Below are 27,681 nucleotides of genomic sequence, written 5' to 3' on the forward strand. Positions count from 1 at the left end.
TTCTTCTTTTCTCGGAGCTCGCTCATTGTCTCAGTATCATAAACTGCTTTGGATTACAGCCTCTGTAAAAGAAATTTTTTGACACAATCTACGCGAACTCGAACTATCTATCCTTCCTGATTTGTTTCAACCTTTTTTCTCAACTTTCACATATCGAGCTACACGGTCGACCTGACGAGACGTGCTTCGTCTTGCATTGGAATTATCGCGCACTGCGCACAGAAGACATATTATGGCACCAGCCCCGGACTCTCCGTCTCAGGCGGACACGCCGATGACTGATGCGAATGATGATGCTATCCCATCAGTTCCCGTCGACGCGCCTGTGAGTGAACGCGATTTCCATTTTCGCATTGGCCTTGAATTATCGCATCACCATGCAGATGCATCATATCGGTGCTTTGCCTGTGGACAGTGATGGAGCTAACAATGGAGTTTTTCTTAACTTAGAGCTATCAAGATACCCCTGACTACACGGTAAATATCACCACTCGTCGTGAAGTACCCTCAACAAATAACTGACACCTTTCCCCCGCCGCAGGACTCCGAGACCAACCCCAATACAACAGCGAGCAGCGTCGCGGGCGATGTCGCTCTAGGTGATGGACGACGACGTAGATCAGAGGCGACACAGCTGAGGAAAAGCATTCTGGGCAAGAAGCAGAGTCGCCTAGATGAGTCTAAGGTAGGTAGACAGGTACCCCCTAAAAATATATAAGCGATGTGTAGCTAATGCACTATTTGATAATCAGGAGGATGATTCAATTCGTCGATTCCGATACCTGCTCGGCCTCACGGATCTGTTCCGCCACTTTATTGAGACCAACCCCAATCCACGAATCAAGGAGATTATGGCCGAAATCGATCGACAAAATGAGGAATCAGAGGCCAGAGCTCGCAAGGGATCATCCCGCACCGGCGGTGCAGGTGGAGATCGTCGTCGAAGAACGGAACAAGAGGAAGACGCGGAGCTTCTGCAGGATGAGAGACGTGGCGGGGAGACCACCACCATCTTTAGAGAATCCCCAGCTTTCATCCAGGGTGAGCTGCGTGACTACCAAGTTGCCGGTTTGAACTGGCTGGTTTCCCTTCATGAAAACGGCATCTCCGGTATCCTAGCAGATGAAATGGGTCTGGGAAAGACCTTGCAGACCATATCATTTTTGGGATATCTACGATATGTCTGCGACATTCCAGGTCCTCATCTGGTTGCGGTTCCCAAGTCGACTCTCGACAACTGGAAGAGAGAATTCGCTAGATGGACACCGGACATCGACGTCGTCGTTCTACAAGGTGATAAAGAGCAGCGACAGCGCCTCATTAATGAACGCTTGGTGGATGAAAAATTTGATGTGTGCATTACCAGTTACGAAATGATTCTCCGCGAGAAGTCAGCCCTAAAAAAGTTTGCTTGGGAATACATTATCATCGACGAAGCCCACCGCATTAAAAACGAAGAATCCTCGCTATCGCAAATTATTCGTCTCTTCAACTCTCGCAACCGACTGTTGATCACCGGAACTCCTCTGCAAAACAATCTCCATGAACTGTGGGCGCTGCTCAATTTCTTGCTTCCGGATGTTTTTGGGGATTCGGAGGCCTTCGATCAATGGTTCTCCAACCAGGAATCCGACCAGGATACTGTTGTGCAACAACTTCACCGTGTACTTCGCCCTTTCCTACTGCGGCGTGTGAAGAGTGACGTTGAAAAGAGCTTGCTGCCAAAGCAAGAGATGAATCTTTACGTGCCCATGTCTGATATGCAGGTGAAGTGGTACCAGAAGATTTTAGAAAAAGATATCGATGCTGTCAACGGCGCTGCTGGAAAGCGGGAGTCAAAGACTCGTCTCCTGAATATTGTTATGCAATTGCGAAAATGTTGCAATCACCCCTACTTGTTTGAGGGTGCTGAGCCTGGTCCACCCTACACGACTGATGAACATCTTGTGTTCAACTCAGGCAAGATGGCTATTTTGGATAAGCTTTTGAAACGCATGCAAACCGACGGTAGCCGGGTACTCATCTTCTCTCAGATGAGCCGTGTTCTGGATATTCTGGAAGATTACTGTGTGTTTCGTGAATTCAACTATTGTCGAATTGATGGTACTACGGCTCATGAAGATCGCATCGCTGCTATTGATGATTACAACAAGCCGGGGTCGGATAAATTTGTTTTTCTTCTCACTACTCGTGCCGGTGGCCTTGGTATTAACTTGACAAGTGCCGATATTGTCGTGCTTTTTGATAGCGACTGGAACCCCCAGGCCGATCTGCAGGCCATGGATCGTGCCCACCGAATTGGTCAGACTAAGCAAGTCAAGGTTTTCCGATTCATCACTGAAAACGCAATTGAGGAGAAGGTTCTCGAGCGTGCTGCTCAGAAGTTGCGATTGGATCAACTGGTTATCCAACAAGGCCGTGCTCAACAACAATCCAAGAACGCCGCCTCGAAAGACGACCTTCTTGGAATGATTCAGCATGGTGCAGCAAATGTCTTTAATCCCAAGAGTGCCGGCGAGGATGAGGCCGGCGACATATCTCAGGATGATTTTGAATCCATTCTTCGCAAGGGAGAGGCGCGCACAGCTGAATTGAACAAGAAGTACGAGAAGCTTGGTATCGACGACTTGCAGAAATTCACCTCTGAAAGTGCATATGAATGGAATGGCAAAGACTTCACAGAGCGAAAGAAGGACATTGGTATGACTTGGATCAATCCGGCCAAACGTGAGCGCAAGGAACAATTCTACTCAATCGACAAGTATTATCGCCAAGCTCTGGCCACTGGAGGCCGAACTGCCGACACAAAGCCCAAGGTGCCACGTGCGCCCAAGCAAACCACTGTCCATGACTGGCAATTCTTCCCACCAGGGCTACAGGAGTTGCAGGAGAAGGAAACTGCATTCTTTCACAAAGAGATTGGATACAAAACTCCTCTGCCTGAGGGACCGGAAGAAGAGCTTAGCGAACGGGAGGCAGAGCGTGACTTGGAACAACAAGAGATCGATAATTCCCAGCCCCTGACTGAAGAAGAACGGGCTGAAAAGGAGCGAATGTCAGAGGAGGGCTTTTCCACCTGGAATCGCCGTGATTTCCAGCAATTTGTCAACGGATCAGCCAAGTTCGGCCGCACTGACTACGTAGGCATTGCGACCGAGGTGGACAGCAAAGAGCCGGATGAGATTGAGGAGTATGCGGAAGTTTTCTGGCGGCGATACACTGAGATTCAAGACTACCCCAAGTATCTCCGGGTGATTGACCAGGGTGAAGATAAGCTTCGCAAGATGAATCACCAACGAAAGATGCTACGCAAGAAGATGGAAATGTATCGGGTGCCGTTGCAGCAGCTCAAGATTAACTACACTGTATCTACGACCAACAAAAAGGTGTACACGGAGGAAGAAGATCGCTTTTTGTTGGTGATGTTGGACAAGTATGGTGTTGAAGGTGATGGTCTTTACGAGAAGATCCGCGACGAAGTCAGGGATTCCCCTCTTTTCCGATTCGACTGGTTCTTCCTGAGCCGTACACCCGTCGAGATTGGCCGTCGTTGCACCACCCTTCTCAACACAGTCGCAAAGGAGTTTGAACCCGATACAAAGGCCAATGGGGAGGGCAAGGGAGAAGGCAAAGGCCGCGGTCGAGACCGTGACGAGGATGAAGAAAATGATGACGCGGCCGCCCCTGCAAAGAAGAAGGCTAAGAATGGCGCCACAGTACGTTCTATTTGTTGATGACCCTTAACCGATCACTATTAACCTGTTTCAGACCAAGGCGAAACCTGCTAAGGGTGGTAACAAGACTGCCTCAACATCAACCTCCCGGGCGGCTAGTGTCTCAAATGCCCCCAAGTCGAAGACTCGTAAGCGATGAGCTACATGTATTTCATTTCATTCCATTTCTCTGCTTCTATTTTCAATGTATGTTCTATGGAATTCGCTTTTTTTTTGGAGGGGGGTTCTATAAGGTTCGGGTTTGGATTTGGCGTTGGCAGATGATTTCCCGCAAAATGTCCAATAAGATAGAAATAATTCAAGGCTTATCTTGTGGTTCTGCAGCATGGCGTGGTAGCCCCTCTCGCCTGATCAATTCGTGCCGATCCGTGATACGACGTCGATCGTCACTGGGCAACTACGGGCAACTAGACCCTGCCGGCGCTAACTACTGTCACCTGCGATGACGAAATAACAACTATTTAAGAAGCCTGATCTAGCTCAACTGACCTCTACTATCACATTCACATTTTTCCAACATAACAAACCTCACAACACAGAAATACTACACAGCATAAAAAGGTATGCAGACCCGTTGCCAAGGTGGGAGTTTGCCCATGACCCCCACAAGCCCCAGTTTGTAGCCAAAGTCTTCAGGTTTGAAAGAACTCCTCAATTGATATGTCTATTCTCAAATTCTTGAAGTCTAAACTTTGCCGCAAATCTCGCACCATGTCGGCAGCTACGAAGATCAAGATCGTTGCCAACCCTCGCTACCAGAGGTCAGGTACAAAGTCGTATGTACACATGATGCGCAAGTACCGCTTCAACCCGACAAAGCCTGGTCCCTATTTCCTTGGGAAAACTTTACATCAGACCGGTCGGCAGTACACCGATAAGCCGGTCGGTGGACGTGTCCACATGCAGGAGCTATTACAGAAGAAGAGTGCCGATACCGAGCAAGCTGGCGAGGTGCCCGCTGACGATGTTCAGAATGATGCCATGTATCTCGCGCAAGTGGGAATAGGAACACCGGCCCAGACTCTGAATTTGGATTTCGATACTGGATCTGCGGATCTTTGGGTGAGTTGCTTGAATCGATTAAATTGCTTATCTATTGTCAAGTTCCAATTTTGAGCGGGGTAATGATGTGGTTAGTTTCATGTTTACTAACTACTAGATCGTTTTAGGTATGGTCAACTAACTTGCCGTCGGCGACCTTGTCCGCCAGCAGCAATGCCAATCATACGGTCTTTGATTCTAGCAAGTCTAGCACTTTCAAGACTCAGGAAGGCTCGACCTGGGAAATTTCGTATGGAGATGGCTCCTCCGCGTCTGGCTCTGTCGGCACTGACGACGTCAATATCGGTGGCGTGGTCGTGAAGAACCAGGCCGTCGAGTTGGCAGATAAGATGTCCGCACAGTTTGCCAGTGGTGCTGGTGATGGTCTGCTCGGTCTTGCATTCAGCAGCATCAACACAGTGAAGCCGAAGTCTGTGGCCACTCCAGTTGAGAATATGGTCACCCAGTCCGATATCACCAGCAGCCTATTCACAGCCAAGCTGGGTTCGTGGCGTGATGCTGATGAGCCAGACAAGGGCGCGTCATTCTATACATTCGGCTATATTGACCAGGATACTGTGACAGCTGCTGGTGCGGATATTTCCTACACCGCTGTTGACAAGAGCAATGGGTTCTGGATGTTCGATTCCACCGCGGCGACTGTCAATGGAAAGTCCATCACTCGCTCTGGCAATACGGCCATCGCTGATACCGGTACTACCTTGGCGCTTGTGGATGATGCCACCTGCAAGGCCATCTATGATACTATCGAAGGTGCTATCTACGATAATGACAGCCAGGGATATATCTATCCTTCCAACACCACGGCTGATAAATTGCCCACTGTGTCATTCGCTGTTGGCAACAAGCAGTTTGCTGTGCAGAAGGAAGACTTGGCCTTTGCTGAGGCAAAGACTGGGTACGTATATGGTGGAATCCAGAGTCGTGGATCAATGACTTTTGATATTTTGGGTGATACTTTCCTGAAGGGAATCTACGCCGTAAGTATTTCTACCTTTATAATATTGATCATCCCCTTCTAATGAAAACCTCTAGGTATTCGACGTTGGAAATACTCGCTTCGGTGCAGTTCAGCGAAAGGAACTTAACCAAAACCTTGCTACTCCTCCCGCCGAGTAGAGAGACCCTGGATTTAATGTTTACCATCATTTGTATTCAATGATAGATATAGGTAGTACTACTTAGTATGAATCAATATTGGTTAAAGTCTAGTAGTTCATTGATTCTATATACACGCACAAGTATAAATAGTTTAGTTATTTGATAACATGGGATCTTTATGCCATGTCAATGACTACCTTGCCAGTTTTCCCATATCCGGCATGGATAGCATTATCCAACTCGATCCTCTCAAAGTCGCTCTCGTCCTGCGCTTTGATTAATCCTTGGTCAATCCAATCACTCATAAACCGGAATTGGTCCGCCGTCTCCTCAACAGAAGATGTGATCGAGTTACACCCCAGGAGTGATAATCCCTTTCGATAAGCTTGGAAAATATCCAATGAAATAGACTTATCAACATCTCCTCTGGGGGCAGCAATCCAAGTATAACGTCCATTCAAGACCAGTTGTTCCATTGCCGCTGACATTAGACTCAAATCTCCCACGGTGTCAATAACTACATCAACGCCTTGTCCATTAGTAAGACGTGAGACTCGATCCTTGAGCAAAGCGGAAATATCACCACTCAAAACAATATCAAGGTTTGAGTTCTCGCGTCTCGCCGCTGTCAAGACTTGCTTTGCACCCATTGCCTTTGCGATTTGCACAACCGCAGATCCAACAGCCCCACTGGAGCCCAACACAAGTACAATATCGTCTTTGTTGACTTGCGCTCGTCGAATGCAAAGTATTGCAGTCGTAAAAGGCACTCCGACAGTAGCAGCTTGGATGTGTGATAAAGGAGCGGGCTTCTCAACAAGGGCCCCATACGGAAGTAAACAGTATTGAGCGTGTGTCCCGTCAACGGTGAAGCCTAGCGTTGATCCACCTGTGCCGTAGACGCTCTTGCCAATCCATGATTTGGCTTCGCTAGTCTCCTCTGCAACTTCAATGACAACCCCTGAATAGTCACGGCCTGGAATTCGAGTATATGTAGTGTATGGAAAACCGCCTTGGGCATTCATGCGATCAGATGGTTGAATGGAGGCATAGTGTATTTGGACGAGTGCATAACCAGGCTTGACACGAGGAATAGGCAAAATTGCTTTTGCGAGTGTTGGCGCCGTATTCGGTACAGCTCGTGTCAATTGAAGTGCTTTCATAGTATTGGTAGCCATTGGTTTTGCGGGTGAGGTGTCTCGGTGGCGGCAAGTGCCGAGTTGTATATCCGGCGAAAGATATCCGGGAACGTATATCCGAATGGATGAATTGAATTTTGACTTGATGAGGAAGGAATTAAGGCCGCGCGAACCGCTTTATATAACGTCACAACTTTCAATTTGTATGCTTTAGAGGTTGGTCTCATGTGTGCAGATCCACCAATAGTCTTTTGTTCCCTCGTATTTCCGGCATGGGGCTGCATGATCGGGATCGTATGCAGCTGGTTATATGCAGGCCCGCGCGGACCGTGCGGGAAATCGATTACTTGAGTTCTTATCAATCAGTGAGCCAGAACCATTGACGGGCCGATTCAAGCAAGATCTTCGGAATCGTTTGAATAACTTAAGCATGTCGCAATTTTCCAGAATATTTAGCTCCACAGGTCTGTTTTGTAACATGATCCTCCTTTCTGAGTCTTGAGGATTTTTTCACGCGACAACATGGAATCAACTTCTGATCCGAAGGATCACTTTGCGGATTCGGATTTAGGTAAATTAACTGGTTTCTGTAAATCCGAAGAAGTGGAAAAAATTATCTGATGCTCATTTTCACCCCAGAACATATGTCCACGACAGATAGCCCAAAGATGGAGCCTGAAAGAAGCTCCACGGAGTCGACATCGCCCAATATCGACTTAGAAGCGAAAGAAAATGCGTCTTCATACCCTCAACCGAAAACTTTGCCACATGAAATCGTCTTCGTTATTGTTGTCTGCGCTGCCCAGTTAATGACACAAGCTGGTCTAGCTCTTTCGATTGCACCCTTAGAGGAAATCAGTTCAAGTTTCAACAGCAGCTCTAGAGATCTGACGTGGGGCTCATCGGCATACAGTTTGACCGTTGGCACTTTCATCTTGGTATCAGGAAGACTGGGCGATGTGTATGGCCACCGATTGATTTTCATTATCGGATTCTTATGGTTTGCACTTTGGTCGCTGCTAGCCGGCTTTTCTGTATGGTCGAACCCACGGTTCTTCGATTGCTGTCGTGCATTTCAGGGTATTGGTCCCGCACTGCTGCTTCCTAATGCCGTGGCAATACTGGGAAGAACATACCCACCTGGCCAGCGGAAGGGTATGGTATTCTGCATGTTTGGAGCAGTAGCACCAGGCGGATTTATCTTGGGAGCGACATTTTCGTCTCTGATTTCCCAGCTTCTGTGGTGGCCCTGGGCATACTGGATCTGTGCGATTGCCTGCTTGATGTTTGCCCTTCTTGGGTTTCTCGTGATCCCTTTTATGCCACAGGAAAAGCCACGCCCCGAACTTTCCACATTGGCTCGACTGGATGGACTTGGGGGTGCGCTTGGAGTTTCGGGTCTGATTCTGATTAACTTTGCGTGGAACCAAGCCGCAATTGTTGGATGGAATGTTCCATATACCTATGTGCTTTTGATTGTTGGTCTTGCGATTGTAGGAATTTTCCTCTATGTGGAAGGTAAAGCAGCTCATCCACTACTGCCTCGCTCAGTATTCAAAGGTGAGACTGGCTGGGTCCTTGGGTGTATCTGCGCCGGCTGGTGCTCATTTGGTATCGTGGTGTTCTACTACTATTCTCTGATGACCAATATTGAGGGGAACACTGGACTTCTCGTAACAGCGAAGTGGGCTGGCGCCGCTGTTTCAGGTGCCATTGCCGCTGTGACGACTGGCCTACTTCTCGGTCGCGTTCCAGCATGCGTCATCATGTTTTTGGCAATGCTGTTCTTCTCCATTGGCCAGGCATTGTTCGCTTCGATGCCCATCGGTCAGGTTTATTGGGCCAATGCTTTCCTTATTACTATCATCACTCCTTGGGGAATGTAAGGCTCCCTAGAAACCCTCAAACAAAGTTGACGTCTGCTAATAAAATGACAGGGATATGTCCTTCCCGTCCGGTATTTTGATTCTGAGTAATGCTATGCCCCCCGAGGATCAGGGTGTTGCTGGGTCACTTGTGACTACGGTAGTGAATTATTCCATTTCGATGGGGCTCGGGTTTGCTGGCACAGTCGAAACCTATGTGAACGACAACGGGAAAGACAGCCTTGAAGGATACCGCGGAGCCTCATATATGGGTGTTGGTTTCGCTGGATTAGGTGTTATAGTCGCGACTTGCTTCATGTTTGTGACATGGAGAGCATCCAGGAAAAACCTGTGAAGTACGTACTGAATTTTGTATTATAGATGATTAATTATAAATTGAGCGGCATTTTTTTAGATTGGCGGTTGGAAATCCATAGCCCACAAGTAGTCCAGATCAATAGGAAGTTGGGCCGCTAAGGATGGGCTGAGCGATGCAATATCATGTAGAAGTTGACTCTCCCCTGCGGGATCACTGGCCTCAGGCGTAGCTGTTCCGACGATTCGTTCCAGTGTCTCAACACCCCTTCGCTTCTTGTCCAGAAAAGCTTTGACTAGTTGTCGGGCTGTCGACAAAGCTTCTCTCGCTAAATGTGTCTGGAAGCGATCCACGATAATCTGTAGGGTATCCATAGCTTCCGAGAGCTTCTCGCAGCTTGCAGGAGTATCCATAACAATCAAGACACAGGCAAATTGAAAGACGCTACCAACAACATTCCACCATGGCTGATTTTGGCTGGCCAGCCTTCGCGCTGCAGATAGAGCGGCTGTTCCCACTGAGATTACCCTATCATTTTGTCCATGCTGGAGGCCTGGCTCCATGACACGAAGACGGCGATAAATCCCCAAGGCGAGATCTGCCTGTAACAAAGTCAAGAAGTCATGGTCCAAGTTTGCAGTGATAATTCTATCCAACGTCGACAAGAGCTCTGGTATCAGGACATCTGGGTCATCCGTTCCTTGATTAGTGGGTATAGTGGCAACGAGGTTGCATAGTTGAGTTGTGGCCCCTGCCCCTCGGGACGTGGCATCGGTATTTTCAATAGTTTGACGATTGAAAGTCATGATAGACCTTCCATATTCGAACGCAACGAGAATGTGGACACAGTTGGCGACTTGTGCGGTTCGGTTAATAATATCAGTAATCTCAGGATTCGGGGCAAGATTGCCAATTGCTTGCATTATGAACTCCGGTGCATGATGCAGACCAGCTGCTTCAACGAGATGCATGATGGTACAGCTACAAAGCCAAGCCACATGAGGCCGCCCGGTACTTCGTATGTAAATTGTACGAAGTATCCACGCAGCGATGGTTTCGAGAGTGGGGAATCTACTGATAACAACATCTTCCAAGATCTCTTTCGCATGCAATACAATCCATGTTTCAGATTCTTGGTTCAAGAAGTCACTGAACAAGGAGGCCAAAGCAAGTATCCCGCAAATTAAAGCCTCAAAGGCCATGTCCTGGGGCTGTTCATGCCAATGTTTCTCACTGAGCACATATATGCGATCCATATCTAGGAATCCAAAGACAGGGTGAATAACAGCAGTGTATACGTCAAGAAGACTTCTTGCCGTACTCCATGGAACGTGCCCCGATATTTTGTGGGAAACTGCGCAGTTTGGTTCCTTGCGGACACCCGTATGGTATGCGAAGGAGTGCAAACGTGGAAGATTTGTCGCCTGGACTTCCAATCCAACATATAGCGGAAATGCAATGGATGAGTATCTGCCCACATACCGAGGTTTTGATGGTTCAATAACTCCAGGCAAAATGGACGAGTCGGTGCTTTGCTTCGAAGTTGTTGACGAATGAGCCAAGCGCGCCATCCTTTTAGGCGGCTGTGAAGATGAAGAATTCAATGGCGAGGGACGCTTTACAGGCGCTGTCGATTGCGTTCCATTGTCATATTCGCATTCATAGTCATAACCTTTACAGACATTGCAAGGCATCTTGCCGTCACATTTTCTCTTGCGCCTGCGGCAAGGCAGACAGGCCTGTCGGGAGCGTTGACGCATGGGTCCAGGCGCCTCTGAGTGTTCAGTTGGGCTGGGCTGTTGAGACAGAGGCGACATTGCGACTTTGTGGCTAAAGTCAGATTGAGCTAGACTTCAGGTCGATTCAAACGAAAGTGGCGTTTTCGCCGATATTAGTTGTAGAGAAAGTGTCCAAATAAAAGGATCACAGCTTTCATATTTTGTTGATTCGGTCTATTGTATTTCAAATACAGTTGTCATCCAAAACATCAAGCAGCGACAAGCTCGTGCCTCATTGAGAGGCTAGGATGGAAGTACTCGTCGACCGACCAGCCTTGTGGGATTGTCGACACCTTATCTATGAGGCACCAGTTAACATATGCTCCCTTATGGAAGTTATTAAAGTGCCTTCTATCCGCTTAAGTTAACAATTTGCATACAATTTCGGGTGCATTTATTACAAAAGTACATGCAATATATTTCTAGCAAAGATGTGATATGCAGGATAGATACAGCATGTAAGAGCTAATAATCAAAGGCGGTCTGGTCTAGTGAGTCTCAGTTCTTATAGTCGATAAGATAAGACCCGATAAGATACCGGAGAATCCTCACCGAAGACGCGCTCCTCCGCGTCTGGAAGCGTCTTTACCTTCAATGATTACCTCTCTTTTTACTTGATAACGTCCTTCTCTATTACTTTCCCGCACCGTCTCCTATGCCTTCGACATTTGACATTCGAGTCACTCGTGAGCCTGACCGATGACATTCTTAGAATCCCCGCGAATTCGTCGATATCGTTCCTTTGCGCGACCTGCAAGAATCTACCCATTCGATTACTCACTTCACTGCTTATTTCGCCCTGGGAAATTGAGTGACCATGACGCAAGAGACCGTTCCCGGATCACCTGGGTCTGAAGACCCTGACGCAATGGCAGCACAGCTCTTGAGCCAATTCAGTGGCCTCGCAGCTCAAAGGATATCCGATATGCACGAAACTCGAAACGAAGAAAGGTTACGGGGGTCTCAGTCGTCAAAGAGAAATGAATTGGTTTCTTCCTCTTTTGAAGTTATCGTACCGATGGCTACCAAACCCAGCGACTACAAATACCTGCCGGGTCATTTTACTGTCAACCGTATTTTGAAAATGAATTCAGACAATATCAAAAACCCCCTCTACACTGTCAGGCTCCAAAGTGGGGAGCGACAAACTGTAAGAAATAATCATCTCCACTCATATTTTATTGGTTTGCTCTCTAACTTCATTGCTTGGCCACAGATGACGTTCGATCAATTCATGCAGCTAGAAAATAGCACAGAAGCTCTAGACCGGTTCAATCCTGACTCCAATCCCGAGGATGACCCTGCAAATGTCGAAACTCGCGGAAGCGTCCGAAGTCGTCGCAGTTTGCGCAAAGTAGCCCTGACTGGCGATGGTGCGGGATCAACATATGAAGATTCTGAGTCGTCTGGACTTCGCTCTTCTCGACGATCTCGCCGCGGCGCTACTACATCTGGCCAGTATACCTCATACTTTGCTGTTGAGGCCGAAAGCGAGGAATCGGATGACTCTGAAAGTTCTACCGATGAGCTTTCTGCTCGCCCCAACACTCGACGCAACCTACGACGGAAAGCGAATCACAATAGCCGCGCATCATCTTCTACCGACAATCGCCGAAATCACATTGAAGGAACCCGCAAATCATCTAGAAGATTGGATTCCCGGAAGAGCATGCGAGAGCGGCACGAGGACGATGTATCAGAAGTCGAAAGTACACGTTCCCGGCAACAAAAATACACAGGAGCCCGAGAGGTCTTTCAAGAGCTCTCACGAGATAACGACTTCAGGCAACGCCATTTTGCATGTTGCTCAACATGTAATTATTATGAAGATGACGATGAGAAAGGCCTTCTCGTATTTTGTCAAGGTTGTAGCTCATCATACCATCAGCTTTGCCTTGGCCCTCGCGCAAGTCGAGAACATCTCGTGACCAAGATTGACGAAGGGAATTTTGTCCTTCAGTGTCGTCGCTGTCTTGGTATGTCTCATGTCAAGCACGATATTCGACCTCATCTTGGATACTGTGCAGTGTGCAGAGAGGCAGGAGCAATGTCCGAGCCCCTTCGAGAACGTCTGACCTCTAAAGAGGAACAACAGCAACGGCTAGAAAATGGTGGCACAGATCCAGTCACCAGCATTGATATGACCCAAGCTGACAACCCTGACAATGTTCTTTTCCGATGCACTAGTTGTCAACGAGGCTTTCATGTTGAACACCTTCCGCCAATGAATGAAACTGACGCCTCTGAGAATTTCAACGAATACAGCATACATTGGCAATGTCCTGACTGTGCCAAAGCACCGGGTGAAATTGAAGCACTTTTGGCTTGGCGTCCCATTCAATCTCAAGTCAACGCAACGAAGAACGTCTCTCTAGCTGAACTTGTCCCCGAGATTGATAAGGAGTACCTTATCAAATGGAAGACCAAATCTTATTTCCGTGCAACTTGGATGCGGGGCGATTGGGTCTGGGGCCACAGCAACCATGCCATGATACGCGCCTTTTACAAATCTTCGAAGTCTGGAAAACCGACCCCCAAACTGGAAGATGCAATTCCTGAAGACAATCTGAGAGTAGACATCATTTTTGATGTCTCATGGTCGCCAGCTGCCGATTCAGACGAGGACATGAATGACCCCGAAATGGTTAAAGAAGCTTTTGTGAAGTTCAAAGGTTTGAACTATGAAGACTCAGTCTGGGAAGTTCCTCCTCAGTCCCACGAAACTGAGCGATGGGAGAACTTCGTGTCCGCATTTGAAGACTGGCGACGCCGAGACACGGTCAAACCTCCAAATCGACAGACGCTAAAGCTTCATTTTGAAACTCTTAGGAAGTTCGATTTCGGGCGACAGCTTCTTTTGGATTCCCAACCCGAGTTGATGACCTCTGGTGAACTCATGGACTATCAACTCGAAGGCATAAATTGGCTTTACTACATGCTCATCAGCCAACAAAACGCTATTCTAGCAGACGATATGGGACTTGGAAAGACTGTTCAAGTCATCGGCTTAATTGCAACCCTCATTAAGAAGCATGCCTGTTGGCCGTTTTTGGTGGTTGTGCCAAATTCAACGGTCCCTAACTGGCGGCGGGAGATCAAGAAATGGACACCGGGTGTACAGGTTGTAACCTACTTTGGCTCCGTGTTTGCGCGAAAAATGGCCAATGAACAAGAAATGTTTCCGAACGGCAGCAGGGATCTCCGGTGCCATGTTGTCATTGTTTCTTATGAAAGCATGGTTGATGACGAGGCACGAAGGGTACTGAATAGGATTCAGTGGGCAGGTTTGATTGTCGATGAGGGACAGCGCCTCAAGAATGACAAAACCAATCTTTATGAGCGTCTTTCTCGAATGAAGTTTGACTTCAAAGTTCTCCTTACCGGCACACCTTTACAAAATAACATTCGGGAGCTGTTCAATCTCATTCAATTCCTCGATCCTGAGAAGAATGCCGATGCCCTCGAAGAAGAATACGGAGACCTCACATCAGAGAACATCCGAGCGCTTCACAAAATGATCCAGCCATTCTTTTTGCGCCGTACCAAGGCTGAGGTATTGCCATTCTTACCACCCATGGTTCAAATCATCGTGCCCGTCTCGATGTCAGTTGTGCAAAAGAAGCTGTACAAATCTATACTGGGGAAGAATCCTCAGTTGATCAAAGCTATTTGCCAGCAACAAACTGGCCATCTTAAGAGGCAAGAAAGACACAACTTGAATAACATTCTCATGCAACTGAGAAAATGTCTTTGTCATCCATTTGTTTACAGTCGCGAGATTGAAGAAGTCACAAACGATCCCACCCTGGCTCATCAACGTTTGGTCGAAGCTTCTGGTAAATTCCAGTTGCTAAATTTGATGCTGCCGAAGCTTCGCGATCGTGGCAATCGTGTATTGATTTTTAGTCAGTTTCTTGAGAATTTAGACATGGTCGAGGATCTTCTAACTGGAATGGAGCTCCGTTACTGTCGTCTTGATGGTAAATTATCTGCTCGAGAGAAGCAGCAGCAGATTGACAAATTCAATGCTCCTGAATCTTCCTACTTTGCATTCTTGCTATCAACTCGATCTGGTGGTGTCGGTATCAACCTTGCCACCGCCGATACCGTCATAATCATGGACCCGGATTTTAATCCAAAGCAAGATATGCAAGCGTTGTCGCGTGCCCATCGTATTGGACAACAGAAGACAGTTCTTGTCTATCACTTGACCACGCCGGGCTCTGTGGAGGAAAAGATCATGGAAAGGGGAAAGAAGAAAATGGCCCTAGACCATGTGCTGATCGATCGCATGGAAGAAGAAGAAGACGACACAGACTTGGAATCTATCCTTCGCCATGGTGCTGCAGCTTTATTCAACGACGATGATCCGGGTGACCACTCCTATGACTCTGAGTCAATGGATAAACTCCTGGACCGCAGTCAGGTAGAGAAGGCCGAGAAGGTCGCACATGACGACGCAAATCCGACGGAGGGCCCAAGATTCAGCTTTGCTCGCGTTTGGCAAAAGGATCGCAACACCCTAGAGGAAGTAGGTGAGACTGAAGACCTGCCCGTAGACTCAACGGTCTGGGAGAAAATTTTGCTCGAGCGTGAACAGGGTGCTTTAGAGGAAGCATCCCGCAAAGCTGAAACCCTTGGTCGTGGGAAACGAAAGCGTCCTAGAATCAGTTACGGGACCAGAGAAGAGGAAGCCAATGACTTTGACGATACCGCGTCGCCTCTGAATCTCTCGCTAGTCAAAATACGAAAGATTCGAGACGGGCCTGGTAGCGACTTCGAGCTTCAGGCAGATGACTATGCAGAAGAGACCGACTCGGATCCTAGAGCTGATGCGATGGAAATTCATGGCCTGACACCGCCGAAAAAGGGCCGCCCATTCAAGCGCGTTGAGTACATCCCCTCTCTTGGACAATTAGATCTGGGTCTAGACGGTACTTCGGATTGCGAGTCGATTTGTATCGGATGCAATCGTCGCCACCCATCCGGTCAATGCCCAGTGAAAGCAGCTGGCGTCGAAAACTGTCCACTCTGCGGACTCGCACACTTTGGGGGACGCCGCATCTGCCCTCATCTTCATTCTAAAATTCAGATTGACCGAATGATGGACGCACTTCGTAAGAGCAATGAGCCTCGCGAACTCGTCTCTGCAGCCAAGAAGTATCTCAAGGGGATTATTGGTAATCTGGCAATGGCGGAGCGCAAAGCCTCTGGCAGACACTCCTTGATGCCCGACACGACTTCGACACCTCCATCCTCTGTTCAAAGTCCTTCCTTGCAACCACTCGGCAACCCACAACAGTTGTATCAGGCACCTCCTGTACAACAGGCTGTTGCGTCTTCAGCCGTCGCATCTCCGGCTACTGCATCGCAGGCTCTTGCCTTGGCCCCTACGGTTCAGCAGCCATTCCCAGGCAGCACCTTGCCTTCTCCCCATGGTGGATTTTTGCAGCAGCAATACCAATCACCATACTATTCAAACTCACCTGGTGGTTCTCACAGTCAGGTATAGACATCCTTCGTTCTTTCCTTGATCGCAGTGGCTGTTGACTTGGGCCTGAGGGCCCAATCAAATTCCCCACGATCAGAACCCGCTTCCCTGCGGTTTTCTTTCACTTTCTTTTCTTTTCTCGTGCTTCTTTTAGGCGAATTTTAATCTCAATTTATCGTTCAATGCAAGCATATGGACTTATTACTTCGGGAATTTACAAACTGGGTGAAAATTATGGGTTTGCATAGCGATTTCTCCTTTGATGATCAGAAATGAAGACATGATACCCCTTCAGAGTTTAGAGAACTACAAATACTAGAAATGAATATCCGTTCTCTTAAAAAATCTTTGCGCATGCCATCGATGTCCGTCATTAATTCTGGCTGTCCACTGCCCAGGCCGTTGAATTCAATGTAATTGCCTACCCGTAGATGTACATTTTGCGATCTTGTCCTGTAGAGAAATTGCATAAAGGCCTGAAATTGGCTCGCGACCCGGTCCACATAGCGGCAGCCTGAGTTTTGTCCATGTAAACAACCAAATTCTCCGCCCGTTATAGCCAAGTGTAACCCTTTCAAATGCTGTGTAGCTCGGCCAGCAACGTGTGAAGATCGGCGCTGCGTGCCCTAACTTCCCGCCAAGCAAGCATTTTGAGAAGAAAAAGCACAACCACGACATCGCTCCGTGGCTCTAAATGGCTCATTTGAATGACACGCATCATACGATTTGAGCGCCCCGTTTCTCCAGGGTCGATTTCCCTTTCTCCCCCAAAACTCCAACATCCCGTATACAATCCTGGCATTCCTGGGCGAGTGGGGCCGCTAACATTCTTGCCCTATAAACTTGGAGAAGGACCCACTACATGTATGTAGACTCTGAGTCTAAATCGACGACCCACGGGAATAGACCAACAAACATAGAAAAGGCACCCTAGCTGGCTGCCATGATCTTCTCAATGGCCATGATGTATAAGATCCTGATTTTTTTTCTCACTAGCTTGCTGTATCGTTCTGTTTCGGAATTCTTCGAGGGGAAGTAGCACGGATGCTTCGAAGGTGGTTTCCGGGTTCTGGAATGCGTTTTCAAATAACTAAAAGCCAAATCTTGTCAGCGTATGTTCATAAACTAGTATTGAGAAGCAAGGTGCACTTCGCCAATCCTCGAGATAGTTTATCGTCGCTGTCCTCTTCTACCCATGCGTATGGGCAACCTGCTAGCAAAGTAACTGCCGGGGCGGTGACAAACTCAATAGCGGATCCACTCTCATATAATGATTTCTGGGGCGTCTCTCAAGTGCTTTAACCGATGGTCATAGAAATAGACAGGCTGTCTGAAACGTAACTTCATGGTATGAATTGGACCCCTTCATCCTTGTAGAAGAAGAGGCTCGTATAAAGCTTGGGTTGGGATTCCGACTAGAATGAAACTGCAAGAATCCGTCAACACCCTTCTCTGTAGAGCCTCTAGATTCAACCCATTTTCGTGGGTTTCGCTTGAATGTGGCTTATCAAAGTGCCGTGTTGCCTTAGACGCGTCGTAGATCCCAAAAAAGCCGAGATTTGTAGTTTGATATTGGGCTTGTGGCTGGACTTGCGCAAGTTCACACGTTATTTGTATGGGACTCGCCTCTATCTCACTTTTACTCATTTGTATCCCATACTTCCTCACCATAATGCGCTCCCATACACCCAAAGTAACCGTTTTTAAAATAAAACAAAAGTCCCATGATTTGCTTCGCAAGGTCTAGATTAAAGAAGAGACGTGACAAAATAGAACAGAGTGAAGATAATGAGCGAATTGAATGGCTTTGATGCGCGCGTTGGGGAGCAAGCGAAACGAAGGAGTGAATTCCCAAAATGGAATCCTCAAGCTTGTTCTTCAGTTCTCCCAATGTGATAAAAGACACTTTTTTTCTTCTTCCTACTCTTCTTCTTTTTCTTCTTCTTCCTCTCTCCATCCCTCTCCACGCCTGCTTTTCTTCCACCTATCTTCTTCTGGCTTTCCCTATTCATATTTATTTATCTTCGTTTATTCTTTGCTATTCATCTTGTTATCATCATCGTCAGCATTCACAACCCCAGCATTTCCAAACAGGAGTCTCTCTGTGCCATTTCCTCCTGTCGTTTTATTTCCGCTGTCTGTTCCTATTGATCATCTCCCCATATCCTTACATTTCTGGATAACAAATTGGATTTATTGATCATGGCGTCAACCAGAGATCGTCCAACTCATTTCTGCAATTATCAGAATGCACAAGGCCAAACCAGCTTGAGCTCCGTGGTCTGTGTCGCGGATCTTGACCCGGCTATCAGCATCCCGGGGGCGCCTCGTGAACTCAAACCTGAAGAAACCCAGGGCATGGTTTCTTGCGGCGTTGTTATTGCTCGCCAGACCCCGTTATTGGCTGACATGAGTGCCCTTATGCTCAAGGGCGCCCTTGCACTCCCAGAAAGTCGTAAGGCCGAGTTGTGCAGTACCCTCAAAAGTTTACTCCAACGACTGCACCACGATCCAGAAACGCCAGATCGATACAGATCGGAGATAGAGGCATTTGTTCAGTTTGAGACGATTATCGACACTCTTGTTCATCACGAACTTGCGACTGCACCAGCAGCATTTGCATCTAGTGCAGTCGCAGCCCCAGTCGGAGCCCCAGTTGTAGCGAACAAGAAACTGAACACAGATGTGAACCCCCAGGTAAGTGAACGCTGCTCTTTGTGGGTTTTTAACGGATCTGATTTTTGAAATAAATAGGGTAAAGTGTATTGTTCATACTGGCTTCGTCACGGAGAATGTGATTACCAGCAGCAAGGTAAGTGCTAGTTTTTGTTTCTTTGAATCTTTGGATATCAATGTTGATTGCATTTACAGGCTGCTTGTACAAACATGAGATGCCGCTAGAGCTCAAAACCATCCAAAGCCTCGGCCTTGCCGATATCCCCCGCTGGTACCGGGAGAAAAACCACATTTCTAGCCTTATACAAGGCAAAAGTCACCGACAAAATCCATCTCATGTATCTCCCGCCCTGGCCATCATCGGGCAACCCTTTGCCGCCGAGACAGTTGCCGGTTCCAACCAGCTAATGCCTATCGGCGCTAATAGCCATGACCACACTCCAAATGGCCGGCAAAGGCTCACCCGGGGACCCGGCTATCCCAACACCAGCCGGGGCCGTGGCAATGGCCGGTGTAGGGCCTTCCAGCATCAAACCCGAGATGTATCGTGCACAGCCAGTAATTTTTCCAACTCTAGCGCAGCAGAGTCTTTCACTAAGACTCAGAAAGTGCGCAAGGTTGAGACAGTCAATTCTTTGGCGGCTACTGGTGGGCACTCCGTACCCAATCCAGAAGCACCGCCTTTCCTCGCCCCAAAGGTGGCCCCGGCTGTTATAAAGCCCCCATCCTGCATGCCTTTGCCTCGGGCCATGGTGCAAACAACTTTTGCACATCAAAATCGTTTCAATGTGCTAGAGGATGGCCAGAAAGATGCACGCCTGTACAACAGTTGGGGGGATGGTGTTGCGAGTGATAAGGGAAACCGTGCTGCTAACCAGGGCTCCCTTATTGACCTGGTAGATTCCAGCAGCAATCAGAGACTGGATGAGAAAAAGCACGTCGGAGTGCTGGCAGACATGCATACTGCTATGCAAGAACTTCGAGTTGGATCAACCATTATTCAACCACATGAATTTCTTCGCAATTTTGGCGCTATCGGTGAAGATGTTGTGTATCATCCCACTCAATACTCTGATCCTCCCGCACTCTCGGAGGATGAGGTCAAGAGGTGCTTCTCAAAGGGAACCACTCCAGCCAAACCTTTTGGCGAATCTGGCGTTCCTGATGCCGCCAAGAAGTAGGCGCCTGGTACCATCTGGTACCAATGTCTACTAATGAATACATCACCATGTAACATACATCAGTTTGTCCGCGCACCTGGACAATAAAAAAGAAAAAGGGAAAAAAGGGGAAAGAACCCCCCTGAAAAGAAAAAAAACCCCCCCAAAAAGATTTCTCTCCTGTTTCCTTTTTTTCGAGTTGTGGATTTGGTGGACATCGAGATACACATTGTTGTATTGTTCCCCCTCGGAAAAGTCGAACCGTCCTGGTGCGTGACTGGTTTCTCTCTGGAAAGCCCTTCAGAGAGGAAGTCCCTTGCATTAGGTCGTGTAGGGTTGGGATGTCAATTGATTCCAACCACTCTGCAGTTCTCATTTCTTATTTATTTTCATTTTGTTTCTGGTTTTACTATTTGTGCTTCAGATTGTGTTCGTGTTCTCACGTTACCCAAATTGCTTTATTTGCTTTCTTGCTTTCTTGCTTTCCTGTGTTCGTGCATTCCTGCATTCATTGTCCTGCTTCTTGTCCGTTTACCATTTAACTGGTATTCTATTTGGTACATGTAAACTGGCGAGGTTGATTGGCTTCTCACTGGGTCAATATATCGCGGAGGCTCAACTCATGTACCAATATAGACTGAAGCAGGTGTCATTCTATGTATCGATAGATTGAACGTCCGCAATATCAAGCACAGTATTGCAATATTACGAAAAGAAAAAGCCTTCTCTTCTCTGTAGAAGAAGAACTCAACCTCAAGACTTCAATGACTGAATAGATTCCACGCATCTGGCTTCAAGAGCCAATTCAGGCCTATAATGCAGAGGTTCTAGCGCGTACGAAGCAACATGGGGTATTTAGGAAATCATGCAGATCAAGAATATTGATCAAGCCACGGGAGATAATAGTATAATGCAGCGAGACACAAATAAATTTGAATACAATGGCTATAGTACATCTAGAAACAGTGAAGAAGCCCGATAAGACCTCCAAGAATATGCGCCCGCGCCTAGCGAATGGGTTTTATCCAACAACACACCAGAGAAAGAATCCATGCGTAGCATTTACACTACCCTTCAAAGCTCACACCTCATCGGCGAACAGGCTTCTTCCCACGAGCTCCAACCTTAACAGCCACGCGCTCCCGTTCCTTGGTAGCTTGATCCTTCAGGGCAGGGTTAAGCTCGGGAAGCGCAAGAACCGCAGAGCCAACAACTTCGTTGCCATTGACGATATCACGCTGCTTCTCGGCTTTGTAACGCTCTTCCCGGCGGGCAGCGAGCTGCTTCCGTCGCTCATCGGTCATCTTCCAGGAATCGGGGAACTGGGGGCGGAACTTGGGCTTGTGGTGACGGAGATCAAGAGGGATATCAGTGAAAGCATCGCCTGTCTTAGCCTCTTTGATAAGAGCATTGACAGTGTCAGCTAGGTAGCGCTTGTTCTGGGCACTGGAGCCGAACTGCTCGCAGGACATGCGGACAACGTCGGTTTGGGGGTTGTAGCGTGTGCCGACCAGCTTTAGGAAGGTCTGGCGCTGGGCTTCGGTAAGATGCGTAGGAGTTAAATCTTTAGATGCGAGCTCAACAACGACTTTTGGCTCAGCAGGGTGCTGTTCACCCATGTAGGTGGTATAGCGGAAGCGAAGGATATGGGATTGAGGAGGCAGGGTAAAGGGCTGTGCGAGCTCTGTGACGAACACATTAGCAGACTGTTAGAATAAAGAGGTGTTTGATTAATCGATCATACTGCTTAGCATTGGCATATCCCAGGCGGCGATGCGGGCGTATTCTCTCATTTCGCGATGGAATTCCACCTCCGCATGAGCCATAGAGGTAATTTCGTCGTCGTTGACTTCCTCGTCGCCGTCTTCGACCAATGCGAACTCATCATCTTCATCCTCGGACCAGAATCCGCGCGATTTGTTGCGGACATCTTCGAATCGTATGTCTTCAGCTCTGTCAATCTGGTCGACCTTCTTGTCTAGCTCGGCGAATATAGCACTGCGGTAGGAGACATCGTTGTATTGCTCGACGAGGCGCTTGTTCTCAGCGTCGAAAGCTGCGCGGTCCTCCGGGGATAGCAAATCATACATTGAGCGTTGTTCCTTGCTCAATGCTTCTGGGGAGTACTCCGGCATTGGCGGGTAGTCCTCTGCCTTCAGGTCCTTTGGCGGAGGAGGGACGACTGGATCTTCGGAGACGAATCGGTACGGCGAGACGGAAAATGATCGTGTGAAAAGCCGTCCTGATCCCCTTTGGACCAGGACTCTGGTGGAGCGTGGCAATGACTGCATTGCTAAAGCCATTGTGGCAGACAGGGACAGTAGACTCGTTGCCAATAGTCTCGTCGATGTTTTTCCATCTCGAAGTCCGCTTTGCGCTAATCCTAGATTGGTAATTGACACGTGACTGCGGTGCCCGTGATTTGTGGGGCTCAAGTGGTCTTCGTTATTGTACGATAAGACCGATAAGACTTGTACATGTATGGAGCTCTTTAACCCTCTCTGAACTTCTCTGAACTTCATATTCTCTTTTTTTCTGAACAGTATATTCTGTCTTCTTTTCTGAAACCTTTCTATCGGCTTTTAAATCGGCACTCTGCCGGTTTTGGTCTCCATCAATGGGTTCAGACCCAGTCAAGCTATGCTTTGTTACTGTGGGAGCCACCGCATCATTCGAGAGGCTCATCCAAGAAGTACTGAATGAAGCTTTCTTCCGGACACTAGCGAGCAACAACTTCACACACTTAACTATACAGTACGGCAAGGATACAAAGGCTCTTGTTGACGAGTTACTTGGCAGGGATCCCGACGACAGCCCAGATCGTCATGGCATTATCTTGCATACATTTGATTTCGCTCCCGACTTATCTCATTATATGGGCATGACCATGGAAAGACCGCCTCAGGGCATGGAACATCTACCTGTCATACAAAAACAAAAACTTGGGCTTATTGTTACTCACGCTGGTAAGCATATGAACACTGGCGCGATATCCCAGTACAGTTGCAAGATCATTAGCACAAACTAACATTGGACAGGAACTGGCTCAATCTTGGAGGCCCTTCGCTGTGGCGTACCGACTATCGTTGTTCCCAATCCTGATCTTGCAGATAATCACCAAGAAGAATTGGCTTTGATGATCCAGAAACTTCAGTACGGTGTTATGGCTCACGTTGGGTAAGTTCCATGTGCATCTACCTGAGTCTTCTTTTGGTACTAACAACGTGGTAGCGATGTCATTCAAGGTGTGAAAGATATTAACAAACTCATCGTCGATAAGCTAGACTCTCGAAGACGCGATTTGGATGAGGCGCAGGTTCGCCCAGCCCTGTCCGATCAGCTCTCATTCGTGGACTAGACCATTGGTCTATAATGCTCCCAGGCAGTGCCGACAGGCACTTTCAAACTCTTGTTAATAGCTTGGCCTAAATCAATAGGTCTGATTGTCTACCAATTACTCTCCCTGCAATATTTAATTGTATTAGAAGAATTCAAGTTGTCTTCGTCGCTTCGCTGTTTTCATTTCAATCTGACTGGATTTGATCGACCAAATGTTCGTCTTAGATACTATGCCATCTAATATATCTCAATCAATGACTCGAGATAAGATTTCTAGAACGGTTAACATCAATAAGCGAAATTTCTGTTAATTAAATTATACTCAAATTTAGAACTTATGAGTGGAATTTTCAGAGTATGTACATCGAGGTTCATCCCAATGACCGGGTGGATGTGGACGGGCCATCATTGGCCCAAGCTTCTTGTTGACAACTCCCCGACGCGAAAACCACCCTTCTGACCTCCATCGGCGAGATAAACCCGGATCGGCAACTACTACAATCATTCATGTCCTCTGGCCCTGGACATCGCTCTTCAACCCCTTTGAGCTTCAAATCCTAGGCCGCGGGGCCGTCTCACAACTCTTACGCCTCAACCACCCCCCGAACCTCCACCGTTTTATTACCCAACCCCCCTCCCCGCAATGGCTGAAGCAACCCTTCACAACGTGCCGATTGTCATTGACAATGGCAGCGGGACAATTCGAGCTGGATTCGCAGGAGAAGAGATCCCATCATGCTATTTCCCTTCGTTCGTCGGTCGCCCCAAACATCCGCGGGTCATGGCTGGTGGTCTGGAAGGAGACTCCTTCATCGGCCAGCGCGCACAGGACCTCCGCGGTCTGCTGAAGATCCGATATCCGCTTGAACATGGAATCGTTACAAATTGGGAGGATATGGAGTCAATCTGGCACTATGTCTATGAAAACGAGCTCAAGACCCTCCCCGAAGAACACCCTGTACTCCTTACCGAACCTCCGCTGAACCCACGCGCAAACCGTGACATCGCTGCTCAGCTGATGTTTGAGGCTTTCAATGTGCCAGCGCTGTATATGTCTATTCAGGCTGTGCTTTCTCTTTACGCGTCTGGGCGTACAACGGGTGTCGTGTTGGACTCTGGAGATGGTGTCTCTCATGCCGTACCCGTGTTTGAGGGTTTCGCTATCCCCAACAGCATTCGCAGAATCGATGTTGCCGGTCGTGATGTCACAGAGCAGTTACAATTACTTCTCCGCAAAGCTGGTCATGTTCTACACACTAGTGCTGAGAAAGAGGTTGTGCGCATGATTAAGGAGAAGGTCTGCTACGTGTCGTTGGATCCTAAGCGTGAAGAGAAGGAATGGTTGAACAGCTATCACAAGTCTGATGCGAAGGCAGTGGATTATGCTCTGCCGGATGGGCATAAGATCAAGGTAAGCAATGCAATCTTTGATAACATCCCTGCCAATGCGACTTTCCAGTACTAACCATTTTCTCTCAATAGATTGGCCAAGAGCGTTACCGTGCCCCTGAGATCTTGTTCGATCCCGAATTAATCGGCCTTGAATACCCCGGCGTGCACCAAATTGTCCAGGACGCCATCACTCGCACAGATCTCGACTTGCGCAAGTCACTATACCTTAACATTGTGCTTTCGGGTGGATCCACACTCTGCAAGAACTTCCCAGACCGTCTGATGCGCGAAATCAAGCGCCTTGCCGTCGAAGATATGAAGATTCGTATCTCTGCGCCCGCAGAGCGTAAGTATACCACCTGGATTGGTGGTAGCATTCTTGCTGGCCTCAGTACATTCAGAAAGGTAAGCTGGACTTGAAGATCATCAGTTTTATTAGAAATGGGGCTAACAGGGATACTATTTACAGATGTGGGTTAGCGCAGATGAATGGCATGAAGATCCCGAGATTATTTTCAAGCGATTCGCATAGAGGAATCTCGCCTTTTCGCCCCATGCTTGCAAATATCCTACAAAAATTGACTAGACTTCCAACACCCTTCATATCTCGATACCCTCGGCAAGAAGAGGGATTCTATCTCCAGATCGATAAACCGCTGTGTAGCATGCTCGTTGCTTTACACGGGTCATTGCACACCAGGAACAAGTGATCCATAATCACTTGGAGACTTATTGAGTCGTGCACATATGCGACTTTTGATACCCCATTTTCCCATCCCCAACTTTCAACCTCTGGTCCATATATCGGTACCTTCTTGTCCACATAAACTTGTGCAAATACATTGCCTTCTTATTCTTTTTTATTTACGGATCTCGGAGTTGTGGCTCAAGCTGAATGATACATAATGGGTGCTACCTCAAGATTCTATGCATGCGAGTAGTGTTCTTGCTTCTGAAAACCAGACTCAGTATCCAAATGAACTATAAAAATGCACATCGAATTCCTAAACATGTGGGGTCGTGCGGCAGTTAGATTAGTGATAATTTGCTTAACCTGAGCGGCAAATCCTATCTTTGCCACGGTTTCTTAAACAGAGTAGCGTATACAGTAAGAGTAGAGAACGGGCCTGTAGTCACGGTCCGGGAAAGGCCATATTCAAGTTGGGCGTAGCTACCTTGGTCAATGCGATTATGGTCCGGACATTTCTGGCTTTCAGCTCACGTCATCTCCAGTTGAAGTGGTCTCCAGTTGAAGTGAATATTTGGATGGAATACTATTATTAAAAAGACATTTTTGTCAGTCTCATCATCATCATCATGGATGCACAGTCGAGAGCCAGTGCGGTAGTCATTGTTGTGTATGCTTGACTTAGGGGAAGAAAGCCTTGAAGGATTAGACACAGTACATATTGAAGAGGGGAAATAGCCCTGTATTGGAATACTAGTCAGAAAAACCCACACAGCAAAACATCAATATCTTTCCCTGGTCAACGCGGGAAATCAGAATCGCAGAACGTGATCAAAAGAGTGTAAGAAGTGTGTTATTCAGAACTAATCGTAACGCGATGCTATATATCGCCGGAAGAAACAAAAGGGGATAATAACTCCGCGATCCTAAGGGTCATTCCTAACAGGGCGGAGGCTTTCCCTACTACAATATATACAAATGCATGGGGGCAATTTAAAATCTCTTTTGAGAGTTTAGTCACTTGTAAATGTTTGTCTCATCAAAAGTATGGCTAGACAAAGGAAAATGAACGAGAGTAGAGTTTACGTAGGATTGAATTAAATGTCTTGTGTAAACTGACGGCGTGCGCGTCAAAGTGGCCGAAATCCCCAACTCACGTGGATGTTAAATCGGACGTATCCTCCAGAGGCGATATCCCGAAATGCCTGGGCCTCAAGCTTGTTCAACTCCTCTTCGGTATATGGAATGGGATCTCTTCCCGATCGTGCCTATTGGAAGTATATGTATATACTATTAGCTGTATAAGGCCCTAGTGTGCTTATTTTATGATCGGACCCTACGATCTCCGTTCCGATGTTGTCTAGGCTAGCTGCTTTTATATCTGTCGGTAATCTATTAAAACCTACTCTAAGATGAGAGGAAAAAGTTTTAAGAAGTAATTTCTTAATAGTATGAACGGCGCTAAAGGTCGATTCGGGAAAGAAGCCATACTGTGTAGCAGCCATGAAGTTGTATTCTTCCTATTGTAGAGTACCTCCCGGCTTAAGTAAATGACTTAGATTGGCAACAATAGGCTTCTAATCTGACTCTATAAGATCTATATAAAGGAAACGAAGATGAACTGGGTTATATTTTTTTTCTAGTTCTAGAGGAATAGGCTGACGGGTATCGAGGATAGTAAACTTTATATTCTTAAGGGGTTCCGGCGGGAAAAAGAAAGATGAGAGATCGTATCTATGAAGTGTAGTATTTAGATGGAGAGGGGTAATTTTGAAGAGAAAATTACCAGTCCTTGTCCCAATATTAGCAATCTGTAGTGTGTTAGGAAGGTGAGTAGCAATAGTCGGATGAATATTGTATCTAAGATTTCTTTCTAGTATTAGTATGTATAGATCTTGGCGTAAAGGCTGAATGGCGCTATCTTACTTAGTAATCATATT

At 47.4% G+C, this 27,681-nt stretch overlaps 10 protein-coding genes across 10 annotated transcripts; 7 read left to right on the forward strand and 3 right to left on the reverse strand.

Annotated features, from left to right (window-relative positions):
* Positions 1–232: 232 nt before the first annotated feature.
* N7478_006465 (uncharacterized protein) lies at positions 233–3,873 on the forward strand (the record flags this gene model as incomplete). The annotated part of the gene is made up of 4 exons (XM_056922679.1): positions 233–325; positions 542–685; positions 753–3,716; positions 3,769–3,873. The coding sequence occupies 4 exons, from the start codon at positions 233–235 to the stop codon at positions 3,871–3,873; spliced, it is 3,306 nt and encodes a 1,101-aa protein (XP_056780716.1).
* Positions 3,874–4,445: 572 nt separating this feature from the next.
* On the forward strand, positions 4,446–5,915 carry N7478_006466 (pepsin-like aspartic protease; the record flags this gene model as incomplete). Its single annotated transcript, XM_056922680.1, has 3 exons — positions 4,446–4,796; positions 4,904–5,776; positions 5,832–5,915. 3 exons carry the CDS (start codon positions 4,446–4,448, stop codon positions 5,913–5,915), a joined length of 1,308 nt encoding a protein of 435 aa, XP_056780717.1.
* Positions 5,916–6,073: 158 nt separating this feature from the next.
* N7478_006467 (quinone oxidoreductase family protein) lies at positions 6,074–7,075 on the reverse strand (the record flags this gene model as incomplete). Its single annotated transcript, XM_056922681.1, has 1 exon — positions 6,074–7,075. The coding sequence occupies one exon, from the start codon at positions 7,073–7,075 to the stop codon at positions 6,074–6,076; it is 1,002 nt and encodes a 333-aa protein (XP_056780718.1).
* Positions 7,076–7,680: 605 nt separating this feature from the next.
* Positions 7,681–9,256, forward strand: N7478_006468 (MFS transporter; the record flags this gene model as incomplete). The annotated part of the gene is made up of 2 exons (XM_056922682.1): positions 7,681–8,918; positions 8,974–9,256. The coding sequence occupies 2 exons, from the start codon at positions 7,681–7,683 to the stop codon at positions 9,254–9,256; spliced, it is 1,521 nt and encodes a 506-aa protein (XP_056780719.1).
* Positions 9,257–9,312: 56 nt separating this feature from the next.
* N7478_006469 (putative C6 transcription factor) lies at positions 9,313–11,034 on the reverse strand (the record flags this gene model as incomplete). The annotated part of the gene is made up of 1 exon (XM_056922683.1): positions 9,313–11,034. One exon carries the CDS (start codon positions 11,032–11,034, stop codon positions 9,313–9,315), a length of 1,722 nt encoding a protein of 573 aa, XP_056780720.1.
* Positions 11,035–11,812: 778 nt separating this feature from the next.
* On the forward strand, positions 11,813–16,507 carry N7478_006470 (uncharacterized protein; the record flags this gene model as incomplete). The annotated part of the gene is made up of 2 exons (XM_056922684.1): positions 11,813–12,145; positions 12,212–16,507. 2 exons carry the CDS (start codon positions 11,813–11,815, stop codon positions 16,505–16,507), a joined length of 4,629 nt encoding a protein of 1,542 aa, XP_056780721.1.
* Positions 16,508–18,688: 2,181 nt separating this feature from the next.
* N7478_006471 (uncharacterized protein) lies at positions 18,689–20,343 on the forward strand (the record flags this gene model as incomplete). The annotated part of the gene is made up of 3 exons (XM_056922685.1): positions 18,689–19,183; positions 19,241–19,298; positions 19,358–20,343. 3 exons carry the CDS (start codon positions 18,689–18,691, stop codon positions 20,341–20,343), a joined length of 1,539 nt encoding a protein of 512 aa, XP_056780722.1.
* Positions 20,344–21,410: 1,067 nt separating this feature from the next.
* On the reverse strand, positions 21,411–22,625 carry N7478_006472 (mitochondrial 37S ribosomal protein mS35; the record flags this gene model as incomplete). The annotated part of the gene is made up of 2 exons (XM_056922686.1): positions 21,411–22,006; positions 22,067–22,625. 2 exons carry the CDS (start codon positions 22,623–22,625, stop codon positions 21,411–21,413), a joined length of 1,155 nt encoding a protein of 384 aa, XP_056780723.1.
* Positions 22,626–22,939: 314 nt separating this feature from the next.
* On the forward strand, positions 22,940–23,680 carry alg13 (N-acetylglucosaminyldiphosphodolichol N-acetylglucosaminyltransferase catalytic subunit ALG13; the record flags this gene model as incomplete). Its single annotated transcript, XM_056922687.1, has 3 exons — positions 22,940–23,288; positions 23,361–23,499; positions 23,554–23,680. 3 exons carry the CDS (start codon positions 22,940–22,942, stop codon positions 23,678–23,680), a joined length of 615 nt encoding a protein of 204 aa, XP_056780724.1.
* Positions 23,681–24,304: 624 nt separating this feature from the next.
* Positions 24,305–25,585, forward strand: N7478_006474 (actin-related protein ArpA; the record flags this gene model as incomplete). Its single annotated transcript, XM_056922688.1, has 3 exons — positions 24,305–25,072; positions 25,144–25,458; positions 25,523–25,585. The coding sequence occupies 3 exons, from the start codon at positions 24,305–24,307 to the stop codon at positions 25,583–25,585; spliced, it is 1,146 nt and encodes a 381-aa protein (XP_056780725.1).
* Between the last annotated feature and the right edge of the window lie 2,096 nt (positions 25,586–27,681).

This window comes from Penicillium angulare (assembly GCF_028827245.1).
Source record: "Penicillium angulare strain IBT 27051 chromosome Unknown utg000004l_segment0_segment0, whole genome shotgun sequence".
Lineage (NCBI taxonomy): Eukaryota > Fungi > Ascomycota > Eurotiomycetes > Eurotiales > Aspergillaceae > Penicillium > Penicillium angulare.